Source organism: Pipistrellus hanaki (assembly GCF_964339955.1).
Source record: "Pipistrellus hanaki genome assembly, chromosome: 3".
NCBI lineage: Eukaryota > Metazoa > Chordata > Mammalia > Chiroptera > Vespertilionidae > Pipistrellus > Pipistrellus hanaki.
Genome location: NC_140505.1, coordinates 161,094,748 through 161,111,841, shown reverse-complemented (window position 1 = coordinate 161,111,841; position 17,094 = coordinate 161,094,748). Strand labels below are relative to the sequence as shown.

The window sequence follows — 17,094 nt, the reverse complement described above, 5'->3', positions numbered from 1 at the left end:
CTTTAATAAATTGGTTATTTACTATTTCATATGAGACATGCAATTTCCATCCACATCATATTAGAACTTCACCCCCAAATATCAACCAAAAAGAGTTTATTTTAACCCTGGCCAGTAGCTGAATTGATTGGAGCATCATTCCACATACCACAAGGTTGCTGGTTTGATTCCCAGACAGGGAACATACATAGGTTGTGGGTTTGATCCTCAATCAGGGCACATGTGTGAGGCAATAGATTGATATTTCTCACTCTCTCTCCCTCCCTTCAAAAAAAAAAAAAAAAGGTGTGTTTTATATTTTGGATGCTAAAGTAACCTGTTGACTTGTTTTTTTTTAAGGCCTTGAACTGTTTTCTATTTGGAAGGGTTTTATAATAGGTTTCATTTGTATATTTAAAGAAAAAAAATCTTAAGAAACCAGTTTAATTAACTAAACAACGTTATTCTCAAAAACAAAGCATAATAAATTAACTTTTACAGAATTTAGGAATTCTGACAAATATAATCTTTAAAATACAGGAGTCTGGAACAGTCTCTTAGAATAGTTAGTTAATTTTCTTCTATCTGTCTAGGACAATGACCTGATGGTTAATCATCATTGCACTGATAAAAAAGAAAAGCCAACTAACTATTTAAAAACAGACTTTAACAACAGTGACAAGGATGGACTTCTCGCTGCTGCTGTAGGACTCTGAGTTCAGGTAAGAGCCTTTGAGTTTCTCTAATTTCAAAATTTTTTACTATGTGAGAAAATTCCACAAATTTCAAGGACAAAATATAGGATGTCCCCCCCAAAAATGTATACACACACTTCGAATTATAAAGGAAGTGTTTATTAACATACATTTCATTTTCAAAATTGAGCTATCAGCTGTAAAAGTATGTATACATTTTGGGGAGGACATCCTGTATTTTGATGGACATGATAAATATTATACACTTTGTTCCTATGGCTGCTATACACTTATGTTCAAAACACTTAAAACCTATTAAATATCCCTTCTTAAAATAGATGAGCCTCTGGTTCTTATACTCTTAAAAATAAAATACAGAAAATCATATATTCATCATTTAAATACAAAGTTTGAACTCTGTTCCCATTACTTTCTAGAGAACTGGAATTTCAAGTGTGAAAATGGGACCCAGGTTATCTTCTCAAAATATGTTACAAGTTAATTATTCTGACTAACTCTATGCAATTATTAGACCTAACCCCTATTTCTTAGATTCAATATTAACTGTATATAATGTAGGGTGGAGAGTGAGTTGACATACATCAAGAAATGGAAGGTGTCCCAAAGTCATATGCCAACCTCTTGTTTCCTCTCTTCTACTCAAGTTTAACTCAAGGTGAAGAAAAAAGAACGGTTTTCCAGATCATTCTATCTCTTATTAAAAGTGTGTGTGTGTGTGTGTGTGTGTGGGGGGTGTTCAGCACAGTCTCTGATGCAAACTAAGGACTCAATAGATGTTAGTTCCTTCTCTCATTCAGGAAGGTGGATACCTAATAAGACGATTATTATTGTCAAAGTAAGATGGGGGAAGTCCCTATATAAAAGGGCTGAGAAGTCAGTGCTGTTTCCATTTTTTCTCCTTACTTTCACAAGTACAATGTAGAAGTTGTGACACCTGCTTACACAGATTTTCTACGATCGATCCCTCAGATAGAAATGCTTTACAGAGATAAGCAGGGACTGGTGAGAGTCTGCCCTCTGCTCCACCCCAATCAAATTAGGCAGAACTGGGCTGTTCCGCTCAGGGAGGAAAGAGTTGCAATGCTATATCTGAATGCCTGTGCTCCTATCTTTTAAACATAAAATTCGTTCATATATCATTTGTTTGCAACTCTCAGGGGGAAAAATATATGTCCACAGAAAACTACGTTTTCAGGCTTAAAGCCAAGCCCATATTGATTGGCCAAATTTCTAATTGCTCTGTAGTTACTTATTACAATTTAATCAGTCTAAGAAATCAGGGTAAAGTTGCCTGCATTTCCAACTTTTTTTTTCTGGATATTTTCCCCAATATCTAGGAGAGAAATATGGACTGAAATGCAGGAAGAGTAATGACTCCTTTACAGGGCATATACTCCAGGGAGCCACAGAATGGGAGAAGTTATTTCAATGGGGAGTAACTGGGAGCATATCTAAGAGGAAACTTGGGCCAGAATTACAATCAAGAGGTGAGGAACCCTGAACCTTACAGGTTCAGAGGAAACATATAGAGGGATGGAACTTTTTGTTCTAGGGACAGTGGTTTCATGTGGCTAAAGATGCTTGTGGGTGGGGTATTTGGGAAATAAAACTAAAAGTAAAGGCTGTGTTTAGTTTGTGAAGTATCTCAAATAGAAAGCATGAATTTTATCTTGTATGGTATAAGGATCCTCTGAAAGATTTTGATGACACATATGGCATGCATAGGGTATTAAAAAGGCCAAGAGACAGGATAATCATAATTTAATCAATCGCAAAAAGCAAGGCTGAAAGTGGTGAGATGATAGTTTACAAGAATATTTGTTCAGTAAGCAAAAATCAACATAGAAACCTAAAGCTAAACGGTGACTACCCATTTTTCAAGTCACTCATAGAGATTTGCAATGATAGAATTAAGCAACACAACTTTATTTTCTAATATTTATATCCTGAAAGATTCAGGAAGAGGTGTTGATGAAAAAACATGACAAGAAATTTATCAAAAGGCCGCTTATGACTTTGGGGCCACCCAACTATTGATTTTACCTTCTCTCCACTCCACTCAGTAATTGCACAGGAGCACATGGAAAAAAGTGGAATAACAGATTAACATAGATGTACAGAGGTGTGAGTTTCTGCAGTCATGCCTGTGTTATTCACGGACATAAAAGTGATAATATTTTCACCCTGCTGGTGTGTCTCAGTGTGTGAGCATCCACCTATGAACCAGGAGGTTACTGTTCAATTCCCAATCAGGGCACATGCTCAGGTTGTTGTTTGATCCCCAGTAGGAGGCGTGCAGAAGGCAACTGATCAATGATTCTCATCATTGATGTTTATATCTCTCTCTCCCTCTCCCTTCCTCTCTAAAATCAAATATATATTTTTTAAGTAGTAATATTTTCAGATAGTGATCATTTATACATTATTCAATAAATATACATTATATATTCATGATATTTATATATTTATAAGGTAGGGAATCAATACATCTTTGTTGAATAAATTAATAATATATATATATAAGCAATCCTCATTATTTGTAGATTCTGGATTTGCAAATAGGCCTACTTATTAAAATTTATTTGTAACCCCCAAATCAATACTGCACAGAATGACAAAAAAAAAAAAATTGAGTTGTCCAACACACGTGTCCCCAGTTGAGGGGGAAAAAACATGTGATTCTTCCTTCTTGTTCAGCTCTCATACTGTAATCAGGTAGCCATTTCATGACATAGTCTATTAGTGCCATATTTCTCTGCTTTATGTTGGTGATTCTTCTGTTAGAACAGCTCCCAAGCATAATGTTGAAGTGCTGTTTGTTATTCCAAATGCAAGAAGGCTCTGATGTGCCTGATGTATGTATGTTACGTAAGCTTCACATGTTTTAAAGTGTTTGTTCATCAAATCTAGTATGTAATTCTATGTTATCTTATATGTTTGTTGTTTTAATTTATTTCCATAAATTTATCTTTCAACTAAATTATAATCTCCCTAAAGCTAGGACTCTGTGTTTTGTAAATGTGTGCCAACATTCACCTAGCACAGAATAATAGACCCTGAATGAATCAGTGGTTTATGGATTGATGGATGGTGACCTTGATTTTCTGATTTCTGAATTGTATATTGTCAAAGTGAAATAAATTAAACTCTTTCTTCCTGAATAGGTCATTGTTTTCGACAAAACATTGGGGACGATTGAAAAAAGTCACATAATACCTGGAGTTCAACGATGGACCCAAATCAAGATTTAAATAAGACAGCAGAGACACAACCATCAAAGCAAGAAAAAAGTAAATGCTGCGATGGATTCAAGGTGGAATGAGTTTCATGTTTTCAAACTAAAATAAGTGAAAGGGAGATTTTTTCTTTAAATAAAAGGCTACCAGTCTTTAAAAAAGAGCATTATACTTCAAATTAGTTTTCAACTGAAGCATACATTGAAATATTAAGAGTTATCCGTATCTTCATTTAAATTTGAAAAAATATATTTTGGTAATATTTCTGATGGCTAAGAGTTTACTAATGTTGTTAACTATTTAGAGATAATTTGTTATATTTTCCTTGGTTCTTGGTGGGCCAAAAGATACTTGTAAATGTGATTAAAATAAAATTGTTGGATAATGGATATGTAAAAATAGTCTTACAATTGACCTATAACCAGAGAAGATTACTCAGTCTTGTGAATTACTTTGTAGTCCTGACCTTTTAGAGGCCAGCATTTCTTTTTTTTTTTTTTTTTAATATATTTTATTGATTTTTTTTGCCCCCCTCCCTCCCATACATACCCTCCCTCCCCAGAGTTTTATGTCCATTGGTTGTACTTATATGCATGTATACAAGTCCTTCAGTTGATCTATTATCTCCCCCAAATCTCCCTCCCCTCCCCGTTGTAATTTGACAGTCTGCTTGTTGCTTTACTGTCTCTGTATTTATCTTTTGGTTCATCAGTTTATAATGTTCTTTATTATCCATAAATGAGTGAGGTCATGTGGTATTTCTCTTTCATTGATTGGCTTATTTCACTCAGCATGATGTTCTCCAATTCCATCCAGGTTGCTGCAAATGATGAGAATTCCTTCTTTTTATGGCAGCATAGTATTCCATTGTGTAGATGTACCATAGTTTTTTGATCGAATCATCTGCTGACGGGCACCTAGGCTGTTTCCAAATTCTGAGGCCAGCATTTCTTATTTTAATAACTTATATATTGTCTGATAGAAAAGAGATCTGCAGTAACAATCAAAAGACCTGGCCTAGTTGCTGACAGGAAAGCCATTGACTGTTTCTATGTGCAAGTTAGTAAAAGTAATAATCTTGCTTTTGCCACAAAACTGTGAGACACTAAATAATATAGACCACATGAGGGGTCTTCATAGACATGAAAATGTACTCCCTGAAGGTACCAAGACTCACAAGACATTGAATATTTGCCTCATGTCCCATAACTAGTACATTGAAAAACCTTAAACCCAAGTCAAAGCCTTTAAACCCCATTAGGGAAGTTGTGAGGAAATTAAAAAATCACAGCTGACTTTTTACTCCTGGTTTAATTTTCCTCCGTCAAATTTGTTGTCTTATCAAGCTGAGATGGAGATGGGCAAAGGCAGGCTGGGAAAAATGGGGAAGAAAAGAGATGTTGCTTGGGGTGATGGCCACACAAGGCAATGTGAAGATGTTTTGTTGAGTGTATGTACACTTGAGACCTATCTGGTTTTGTAGACCAAGATCACCCCAATAAATTCAATTTTTTAAAAAGACCACAGAGATCATTTTCAACTCCAGTAATGTTATATAAGTTATATAAGGTCTATTTTAACTTTGTGCAGGGAAGATGACTTTTGTTTGTTTTTAGAGATTGCTGGTAAAGTCTGTTCTGATGAAATATTTGAATAATATTTAAGCAGAATGGCAGTCACAAGGAAAAAGTATTGGTTAATGCAATTGTATTACGTTCTTCTGTCTGGGGGTAATGTGCTATGCTAGATTATTTCTGCTTTTAAATATTGAGGGTTACTGTGATTTTATTTGCACATGCATAGCAAGGCAACAACAAACTGGCTGAAACAAATAAACACAGTGGTCCCTTGTAGTATTTGTAGAAAAGTTAGCAAGTTAGCTCTAGTCGGTTTGTACAGTAGATAGAGTGTCGGCCTGCTGACTGAAGGGTCCCAGGTTCAATTTCAGTCAAAGGCATGTGCCTTGGATGAAGGCTTCCAGCCCTGTTCGGGGTGCATGTGGGAGGCAATCAATTATATGTCTCTCTCACATCAATGTTTTTTTTTTTTCCTCTCTCTGTTTCTCCCTCTTCCTTCCACTGTCTCAAAAAAAAAAAATAAAAGAAAGGTATCCTCAGGTGAGGATTTTTTTTTAAGTTAGTAGTGTATGTAAAGTTATTTGGAGGCCAATAATGAAAATCGGAGAAGCTATAGTAACAATAATAGCTAAAATTTATGGAACACTTACTATATGCCAGGCACTATTCTAGTGTTTTACTTAAATTTATTTGCTTCTATTTACTTCTTGAATTTCTACCATAATTTCTTACCCCAATTCTGTCAGCCAGATGCTATTATCTCCCTATTACAGATGAAAAATATATACAATTTGCTTATTAAATTGTTTACTCACAAAGAAGTAATCTGTACATTTTAATGCTATATATAATGCTGCTATATGAATATATCATAATTTATTTATTTATGGGCATTTAGATTATTTTCAGGAATTTTATATTATAAATAATGTACATATGAATATTCTCATGCTATATCTCCTGGTATACCCATAGTTTTGTGTGTGTTTTTTGCCATTACTTTTGACTGAAATTGCTAGCAGGGGTCTTCAAACTATGGCCCGCGGGCCACATGCGGCCCGCAGAGGAGTCTGATCCGGCCCGCCAGGTTTTTTGGGCAGTGTTACAGTAGGAATTAGTAGTTCATATAGTCCGGCCCTCCAGCTCTCTGAGGGACCGTGATCTGGCCCCCACTTAAAAAAGTTTGAGGACCCCTGAATAGAGTATGTAAATATTCTATATTTGTTCCTCAGATTATGTTGTTTATTATATTCCAAAAATGAGTGAGATCATGTAATATTTACCTTTCTCTGACTGGCTTATTTAATTTAACATAATGCTCTCTAGTTCCATCCATGCTGTTGCAAATGGTAAAAATTCCTTCTTTTTTACAGCAGCGTACTATTCCATTGTGTAGATGGTACATTTACACAATGGTCCACTTCTTGATTCATAGATAGGTGTCTTCTCATTGTGTCTTTATATGTTGGAAAAAATGCATGAAAGCTCTCTGGGTCTTCTCTCTCTCTCTCTCTCTCTCTCTCTCTCTCTCTCTTCCTCTCTTCCTCTCTCTCTCTCCTTCTCACCTGATGATATGTTTTTATTAATTTTAAAGAGAGAGGAAGGGAGAGAGAGAGAGAGAGAGAGAGAGAGAGAGAGAGAGAGAGAGAGAGAGAAACAGAGCATACGATTAGAAAGGTAAAAAGAAGTATCCTGGGGAAGGGATATCCAGTGGGGAGGCCAGGTTATTTAGGGTGCTCTAGGCCATTGGAAAGACTAGAAATTGCTGTGACTGGGGTGGGAGGAAAGGAAATGTTGACACCATCTAATATTCAGTTAGGAAGACTTTTTCTAGATACTGTGTTGAGAAGAGTATAGATGAGAACAGATGCAAAAAGATCTATTAGGAGGCTAACGCAATAATCCATGCTAGTCACTGGTAGTATAGGAGGTAATGAGAATGGCTTGTCTAAGTCTGCGTGACCTGCTCTAACAGAGTACTGTGGGCTCTGTGGTTTAAATAGCTTAAATTGACTTCTCACAGTTCTGGGAATTGGAAGACTGAGATCAGAGTACCAACATGGCTGGGTCCTGGTGAGAACCCACTTTCTGATTTTCATATGGTTATCTTTTGGAGGGTCTTTGCATGGCAAGGAAAGAGAGAAGCAAACTCTAAAAAGGACAATATTGATTATTGTCCTTATTAGAGTTTGCGGGTTTCACATGATAAAGAGATTATGGTTTCAACGTATGAACTGAGTGGGGGACAGAAACATGTAATCCATAACAAGATTAGATTTTCATACTAGAAGCAAAAGGAACTTACCAGTATAACAAAAAAAATGAATAAATTTTGTTAACATGAAATTGAAAATAAAGCATCTATAACCTCTGAGCTTAAAAATGCTTTTTAGAATATTAAATGTACTGCTTTGTTTTCTTCATTTTAATTTGGATTTCTCCAATAGCAGTGGTGTTTAATAAATGAAAACTTTCCATTGTTTTCACCTTGCTTTCCTGATAGTGCTATGTTTGAGAACTTGTAGTCTTTATCTTCAAAGTTAGCCTATATACTATTCATTTTGGGAATAATAGCTTATCATCATAGCCATCTCAGGCTATTATCTAGTTTCTTACCAATCAGTTCATGACATTAATTTAAAAATCCGATGTTGTAATCATGTTAAAAAATGATGCTTTATTAGTATAGCGATGCTAACATTATACTGAAAAAGGACTAAGAAGTACCAGTTGGTACAGAGGAAAGCTATGTTTTTTATGATAAAATAAAGTTTTTAAGTAAAGAGGAAAGGCTACTTTAATTGACATATAAGCATGTAGTTCTGTGAGTAAGCATTTTTCCTTTCCCTTCTGTTTTTCTTAGGTATTCTTGGCAGCCCTCTCATTCACCTTTATTTCCAGGGCACTAAGTGGAGCCATTATGAAAAGTTCCATCACCCAAATAGAAAGGAGATTTGACTTAACATCTTCTGTTGCAGGCTTAATTGATGGAAGCTTTGAAATTGGTAAGTTTTATTTCTCTTTTGATTATTACTTAGTAACCAGATTCACAGAGGTCAAAACTTTCCATATATGCTCTTCACCACTGGTTCTCAGTAATGGATAAATTTTCCTCCATTTGGCAACATCTGAAGACATTTTGGGTTGTCATAACTGAGGGGGGAGGGGCTGCTAATGGCCTCTTGCAGTAAAAGTCAGGAATGCACTGAACATCCTACAGCACACAGAACAGCCCCAACATTGACATCCCTCCCAGAATGTCTATAGCATAGAGGTTGAAAAATCCTGATTTATACAATCTCATTACTTACAAAAAAATACTTTTCAGGGTTTTACCTTCCCTCTCTCAAGATTCCCTAATGGAAAAAATTTTTTTTTTCTAATTGGAGAGAGAATTATTAGTTTGATTATTTGAGGAGGGAAGAACAGTTTTAGAAGAACCTTTATTAAGTTTCTACTGTTTAACTGGGTATAAAATTTGTGTTAGAAGTTTTTTTTTTAGACCCTTGCTTTGTTGTCTTCATTTTGATTTAGATTTTTCTCATAGTAATGAGGGGTTTATATAATTATTGAACATTATTTTATCTTATTTTATAAATTGGAACTCATTGCCTCTGCCCATTTTTCCTTTTATTTTACTATCATAGTCAAGCGATGATTTGTCTGAGTATATAATTAAAAGTTCAAAATCTATTTTTCCTCAGAACATTTAAAAACATTTATCTACTGTTTTATGTACCTAATGTTGTATGGTAAATCATTACCAGTATCGTTGTCAAGCACTGACAGTTACCTCCTCTTGATTCCTGAATTTCAGAAATTTTACCAGCATACACCCAGGATTATGGCTTTTACATTACTTATGGTGGAGAAATTTTCATCTGAAGGCTCGAGACTTCATTTACTTCACTGAATTTGTTTTACAGTTTTACATTTCTTTCTTCTCCTCCATTTTCTTCTGAAGCATGTATATGATGAATATTAAATTTTCTGGCTATTTTTTCTTTCGAAAATTCTACATTTTTCTTTATGTTCCAACAATATTATTTGATGCTGTTTCTCATCTTATCCTATCAAGCCCCACCAAGTGCATTCTAATGGTATTTTAAATTAATAAGACTTTATTATTCTCTTATTGTTTTTAGCTTTCTGTTCTTCTTTTACAGATATCCACATAACTCTAAAACACTAAATGGGTTTTTTTCAGTTTCTCCTCTTTCTAGTTTGTTTGTTGTTGTTGTTGTTGTTGTGTGTGTGTGTTTTTTTTTAACTATTTCCTCACAGGTTACTTTATCAGCCAGTTCATTTTGGTGGCTCTTATTTCCTGCTTTTTATTCCCCATCAAATGTTCAGTAATTCTTGGTTGTTGTCTGTTTGTTATTATATTTGTAGCTTAGATGGATCAGAATTGGTTGTGACTCCCTCTACTTGGAATGCTCTTTTTCCCCCTTTTCATGTAAATAATTTATATTCAGTATTCAATTTCCTGACCCCTCCTCTAGGAAACTTTTCTGAAACCCTTAATTAATTTAAGCTCCCCCTTTTTGTGGTCTAATAGTACTGTCTATTTGTATGTTTTCATCATTTGTATGTAAGCATCTTGAGGACAGACAGATATCATCCGATATCATGGTTCATTTTTATGTATCTCTGGATCCCAACCATGGCAAGTATTTAATTAGAATTTAAAGAATGCTAGAGTGAACAAATAAATGCATGAATGAATACCTTTCCCTCAGGTCAGAAAGTTTTTCTCCATTTTTCTCCATTCCAGTGCAATCCAGTTAACTCCAAATTCTGCAATAAAATATTGCTTCACTAATATTTCAAGTAAGTCAAGAGCTTTTTTTTGTATCTGAAACCTATTCTCCTTATAATTGATACCATAAAACTTTACAGTGAGTGGTTTATTATAAGTGTGTTTCATCTTCTCAATTAAATTGCATGGTCTTTGAGGGATGATACCATGTTTCATACTCTCTATGTGTGTTCATTCTGGGGCCTTCCATTCTACTGAGCACAGAATTAGACTCAGTTTTTGCTATAGTGAACATATAAAAATGATGTTGTGCTCTTTCTAGGAAATTTGTTTGTGATTGTGTTTGTGAGTTACTTTGGATCCAAACTACATAGACCAAAAGTAATTGGAATTGGTTGCTTCATTATGGGCATTGGAAGTATTTTGACCGCTTTACCACATTTCTTCATGGGATAGTAAGTATTAAACAGATCTGTGCAGTTAATTATCATTTACTTGTAAATTAATGGTAGAATTATTATTTTTTCCTTTTAGATAAGCAGTCACCTTTTGAGAGCAATACCCACTAAGTATGTGTAGAAATAAAGTTTATTTTGTATTTAATAGTTAACTCATTGCATTAGATGCCCTGGCTTTCACTGAATTTGAAATGTAAATAGCGTTGAATAAAGTGTACAGTTTTATCAGAAATAACTAAAATCTCTATGATTTTTTAGTATATTCACACCTTTGCCTACAGGATTTTATATATTCAATAAACTTCACCACTCAACCTACTGGAATAATATGAGTTTCTCTAGTACCATAGCCATTGAGAGTGTCCTTCCTAAGATGACTGTGTAATTAAAATTAGAGTCAGGCCTGGCCGGCATGGCTCAGTGGTTAAGCATCAACCTAAGAACCAGGAGGTCACGGTTCAATTCTCTGTCAGGGCACATGCCTGGGTTGTGGGTTCGAGTCTCTATAGGGGGCATGCAGAAGCAGCCGATCAAGGATTCTCTGTCATCATTGATGTTTCTCTCTCTCTCCCTCTCTGAAATAAATAAATAATAAAAACCTAGAGTCAGATATTAACAGAGGTGGTTTAAATAAGATAGAGGTTTATTTTTCACACACAAAGTTAGTGTAGCTGTTCCAGGGATGGTAACTCCGTGCCTCCTTTTATCATATTGCTCTGCAGTGGTCCAAATTGTGGCAACCTTGTTCCAGGCAACAGGACAGAGGAAGGGGAAGAACAAGGAGAAGGAACAGAGTGTACACAGCCTGGGAGTTAGGGAATATTTTTGGAAGCACAGCCCTTCCACTGACTTCACATTGGCCAAAACTTATTTATGTTTCACATCCAGATATGAAGACATTAGAAAAAACAAACTTTATTCCAAATTGGCATGCTACTAGCTAAAAATCCCACCCTCTATTACAGTGGAAAGAGAGACAACAAGCAATTTCTGCTAAAATCATTAATTACCTACTCATTGCCAAAGCCAACAATCATGCCTTTAGTTCCATATTAATTCACACACACCCCATATTTGACTTTCATAAGCACCTTCTTCTTCCTGGGACTTCTCCTTTTGATTTTCACTGCATTATTTTCTCTTGACTTATTTTCTATCTTTGTGGTTTCTTCATCATGCTCACCTTTTTCTTCAGCTGCTGACACCAGACTATCAGTTATCCCCTAAATTCCCTCTTTAATCTCCTTCACTTTTCATTCCAGATGATTCATATGGATTGTATGCATTAAATGCAACTGTCACCTATGCATGGTGACTTTTCCTTACACTCAAGATCTAAATAATCAACCACCTCATGAGCATCTCCAATTTAACATCCTACAAGCATTTCCCATCCATATATTAATCACTGAATTCATCCCTGTACCAAAATCAGCTCAGATTTTTTACATTCACTCTTTCCATGATTCAAATTTACCCACAAAGAAACTCAAACCAAAGTCAAGGGCTTCATTCATCCTAGACTTTTTCTTTATTTCAACAACAAATGACCAGTGGTCACGAAATCTTGCTTATTCTGTCTATCTGTCAAAGTTGTACCATCCTCTCATCCCATTGTCCCAACCCTACTTGAGGCTTCCCTTCTTTCTGGTCTGGATGGTTTTGCTGCCTGTATAGCTTCCATTCTAACTCATATTCTATATTAGAGTATTCATTTTTAAATGCAAATTTAATTATTTTATCCCTGCTTAAAACTCCCATTTTTAAAAGAAGTGTTTTTTTAAACTTCAGATTTTGAACTACTAGTGGACCAAAAAGTTGATTCAATTAATTATTGAAGCCAGCAATAGGATAGGATTGAATTGAATAAAATAGAAGAATATACAATGTGAATAGAAACAAATATTGTTGATTGAAACTTTCGGTTGTTAGTGTGCAATGTGTGTGCATATGTACATATTGTGATTGTGGTACAAAATGCATTTCTTACTGTTGGTCACAGTAAAAAATATTGAATACTGCTTCCCTATGGATTAATATCTATACTCATTTACATATACAGGTTGTTCATTGATTTAGTCCTTATCTATCTTCCTAACTTCATTTTATACTGCTTTCCATGGTGTTTCTTACTATCTTGAATACTTTATCTAGCTATTAAACTCCTATCCAACTTCAAGATTCATCTCACATGTCATCCTCACTGAGAAGTATTCTCTAATCTAATTCCCTTGACCTGAAGTAAAGTGTATCATTCCTTTTTTCTTGTGACAACTCAGGATCTGGTGTATTAAATTTATCATTTGAATCATATATGCTCATATTAGAGAGTGTCAGATTCCTTAAGTATAAAAACTATGATTTATCTCTAGGCTGTGTTTGTTTGTTTGTTTGTTTGTTGGAGCTGAGTATAATACCTAGCATATAGTAGGCTGTCCTTGGAGCTCATGAGGTGCCTCACTGTTTTTGGATATCAGATAGTCCCCATTCTAGCTCTATCAACTGTTATTCTTAAGTTCTTCCACATTAAATGAAAATGAATTAGAACTTTTTAAACTAAGATTGAAGAGTCAGGCTTATGAGTGCGTGTGTGTGTGTGTGTGTGTGTGTGTGTGTGTGTTTATGAAAGAAAATATAACAAATTATTGATAGAATAATGAGTTATTCTGAGTTAGTATGTATTACTGATTGATTTGGAAAAAAAGTATTCCGAAGCTTATTAAATGTTATAAAGTTCATCAGATAGTTTAAATTGTGACTATCTTTGAAGATTATTCAAAGGGATGGAAGGTTCAGTAAGAAGATTGTTGTTGTTGTTTTTTTAAAAAAGGCATAAAACCAAGATATTTCACACCTTGACCAGTTTATAAACACTCCTGGGATGGTAGTAATATGATAATCCTTGCCTGAGGAGTAGTAAATGCTATTGCTTAGAGAACACCCCCATATCACTTTCATTCATCACCTAAGATAGAAGCTGGGAAGTGGACAAAAAGAATTCATATTATTTGGAGAGGAGAGTGGGGCAAATAAAGAGGAAAATTTCTCTGTATTTCTGGGAAAAGTAAAAATATTCAGTAACCAAATAAAAATTTAAATCTAGCCCTGCCTTGGTAACTCAATTCGTTGGAGCTTTGTCCTGATATGGCAATGTTTCAGGTTCAATTCTTAGGGCATATATGAGTCAATCAGTAAATGCATATATGCATAGGTGGGTGCAATAGTGAATTAATGTTTATCTCTCTCTCTTTCTCTGTATTCCTCTTTCTCTAAAATCAATAAACATTTTAAAAAGTTAAATCTAATGATGTTCTTATAGTTACAGGTATTCTAAAGAAGCCTATATTAATCCACAAGAGAACTCAACATCAAGCTTAGCAACCTGTTCTATTAATCAAAATCTGTTACACGAAACATCACCTGAGAAAGAGGGAAAAGGTAAGAATTGAATTGACACTAATGAATATTAACATCACTAATAAATATTCTAAAATTTATCAACTAAATTATAATTGTAAAAATGATTAGCAAAATTGATTTAAAACAAATAGGAAAAAAACACTTGCATTTTACAGTAGTGTTAATATACAATATAATATGTAAAGAGCTTTCAGAAAAATAAAAAAGAGTAATATTTTGGTAGGAAATAAGAAAAAATATGTGCATTTAAAATAAAGAGGGAAGTGAATACATGTATTAAAATGTAACTTTACTTTTTGTGAAACAAATGGGAAATTGTCACACCAAGATTTTTTTTACCTATTAAAACACAAATCATAATATATAATTACAAATTATAACACCCATTAAAGATTTGTCTACATAGTATGAAAAGATTAAAAATAAATGAGGTAGAGGAAAAGATACATTGATGTTTTACTGGAAATGTATAACTCTTTGGAGGTTAATTTTCAATATAGTAAAGAACAAAAATATGAATATCTGATTAAAATAAAACACTCTCTTGCCTACATAGGTTGGGAAAAGGATTCTGACTCATATGTATGGGTATATGTCCTAATGGGTAATTTGCTTCGTGGAATTGGAGAAAGCCCCATACAACCCTTAGGGATTTCTTACCTGGATGATTTTGCTAAAGAAGGAGAGACTTCTTTTTATATGGGTAATGTACAGAACAATATTAGATTCTATGATTACTTTCCCTGCGTCTTCCATTGAAATAATAGGGTTTCTTAATTTATTCTTTTTATTACTTTTTATTAAATTTATTGGGTGACGCTGCTTAACAAAATTATACAGGTTTCAGGTGCACAGTTATATAATGCATCGTCTGTATGTTGTATTGTGTGCTCATCACCTCCAGTCAAGTCTCCTTCTATCACCATTTATCCCCTCAAACTCTCCTCCACCTCTCCTCACCCCCATCCCCTGGCAATCACCATCAACCATTCTTTTATTTATTCAAAGTTTTATTTGGAGCCCTAGCTGGTTTGGTTCAATGGATAGAGAGTCGGCTTGCAGACTGAAGGGTCCCAAGTTTGATTCTGATCAAGGGCACATGCCCGGGTTGCGGGCTCAATCATCATTGAAGTTTCTATCTCTCTCTCCTCACTTCCTCTCTAAAAGCAATAAAAATATTTTTTTAAATTTTTATTTGGAAAAAATGTATTGTATAATGTTACCTTTAAAAACATATTGAATAAGAACCATGCATTTCTGGCACCTGATAAAATAGTTTTGTAATATTTTCAGGTATTTTGCTTTCAATAGCAATGATTGGTCCAATCCTTGGCTTTACAGTGGGATCTGTGTTTTCTAAGATGTATGTGGATATTGGATATGTAGATCTGAGTAAGTATAATCAGAACAAGGTAACATGATAATGCTTTCCAAGTATAAGACATCATTCACAAATAACTTAATTAATTCTTTCAATAGTCCTTTGTTGACAATCAAAAGTTACTGATAAGAAATAAATGTACTAATAACCAGAATAGCCCTAGCTGGTTTGGCTCAGTGGATAGAATGTTGGCTGAAGGGTCCCGGGTTCGATTCCAGTCAAGGGCATGTACCTCAGTTGAGGCTCCTTCCCGGCCCAGGCCCTGGTTAGGGCTCATTCAATCAATATGTTCCTCTCACATCCCTATTTCTCTCTGCCTTCCCCTCTCTCTTCCATTCTCTCTAAAAATCAATGGGAAAATATCTTTGGGTGAGGATAAACAAAAATAAAAATAAAATACCCATTCCTTTAAAAAAAATTAATAACCAGAATAAAAATAAATTCATCTCCTGTCTACACCAACTTGTAATACTAAGTATATAATAAAAATTGTTTTAACAAATTTGCTTAAGATTAGCTCATCCAAAATAATTGCATATTCAGATTTCTCAAATATGCCCTTTAATATCGCTTCCCTGCATTTATCCTTGGAAAACCTTCTCTCCATTTTCTGTTTGCATAGTTTTTAAAATCTTTTCCAAATGTGGCTCCTGTTCAGAGAAAACTTACTACACCCTTTTCAGAGAAACCATATGGCCCCAAATTATTTGCACCTACTAGTCACCAAGAGCATGCCTTTATTGTAGCCTTTATATAATTAGCCATAAACATTAGTGCACTTACCTGTCATCTCTTTTAGAACATATCAGGATGGTCTCTGACTTCACATATAACAAGTAATTAGGGTGTGTGAATAAACAAATCTTATTTTCTATCTCACCAGGACTTGAACAGATCTCCAAGGAGATCAAAGTGTTTATTTCCATAATGGAGTAGACATCACAGTAGAGTAGACCAACAATAACCACAAACTTGAAGGTGTTTTATAATATAAAGCTAAAGCTATTATTTGTTGAAATGTTGTACATTTATTTTGGAAATGTAATTAGAGTTTAGGTTCACTTTCTGTACATTTCTACTCATATACTTCCACGTACATAATTGTTTTTATCACTAGGAATACAGAAATAAATTGTTAAAGTCTTTAGGATAATTATTTTGTAACCTCTTTTTTATAATCAGAAATCACTACTCACAATATTTTAGAATTCTTGTTGATTCCATTTCTACAGCTGAATGCTTAGATCTTATTACATCTCTTATTCAGCCATGACTATGATGTAGATATATGATAAAATAGATAGTCAGCCTCAAGCTATTCTTTTCATGCAGAAATCTGGATCCAGCTTTAACAAGATATTCTGATTAGTTTTTTTTTAATCAATATTTTTCTGTAGAATTAAAAAAAAAATTTTAAGACAGTGTGTGAGCTAAGGAAAATACTTCAATACGCCATGTTTAGTTATATTGTGACTTCTAGTTCCTGTATGTAGACAGTGATAGAACAAGAAAAATGCTATCAAAATGACATTTCTGGCCCTGACCGGTTTAGCTCAGGGGATAGAGTG

General features: G+C 34.4%; 1 protein-coding gene across 3 annotated transcripts in view; it reads left to right on the top strand.

Moving 5' to 3' along the window:
- The first annotated feature begins 634 nt into the window (after positions 1–634).
- LOC311619157 (solute carrier organic anion transporter family member 1B3-like) overlaps positions 635–17,094 on the top strand; it is a 41,485-nt gene continuing 25,025 nt past the window's right edge. Inside the window, exons 1-7 of one of the 3 annotated variants that reach the window (XM_084877235.1) lie at positions 635–701; positions 3,860–4,008; positions 8,372–8,513; positions 10,590–10,722; positions 14,045–14,163; positions 14,702–14,848; positions 15,439–15,537. In XM_084877235.1, the coding sequence (XP_084733361.1) occupies positions 3,925–4,008; positions 8,372–8,513; positions 10,590–10,722; positions 14,045–14,163; positions 14,702–14,848; positions 15,439–15,537 (724 nt within the window). In that variant the 5' untranslated portion in view covers positions 635–701; positions 3,860–3,924. Of the gene's footprint in view, positions 702–3,859; positions 4,009–8,371; positions 8,514–8,961; positions 10,339–10,589; positions 10,723–14,044; positions 14,164–14,701; positions 14,849–15,438; positions 15,538–17,094 lie in introns of those variants that run through there. The other 2 variants (XM_084877236.1, XM_084877237.1) reach the window with 2 other exon arrangements.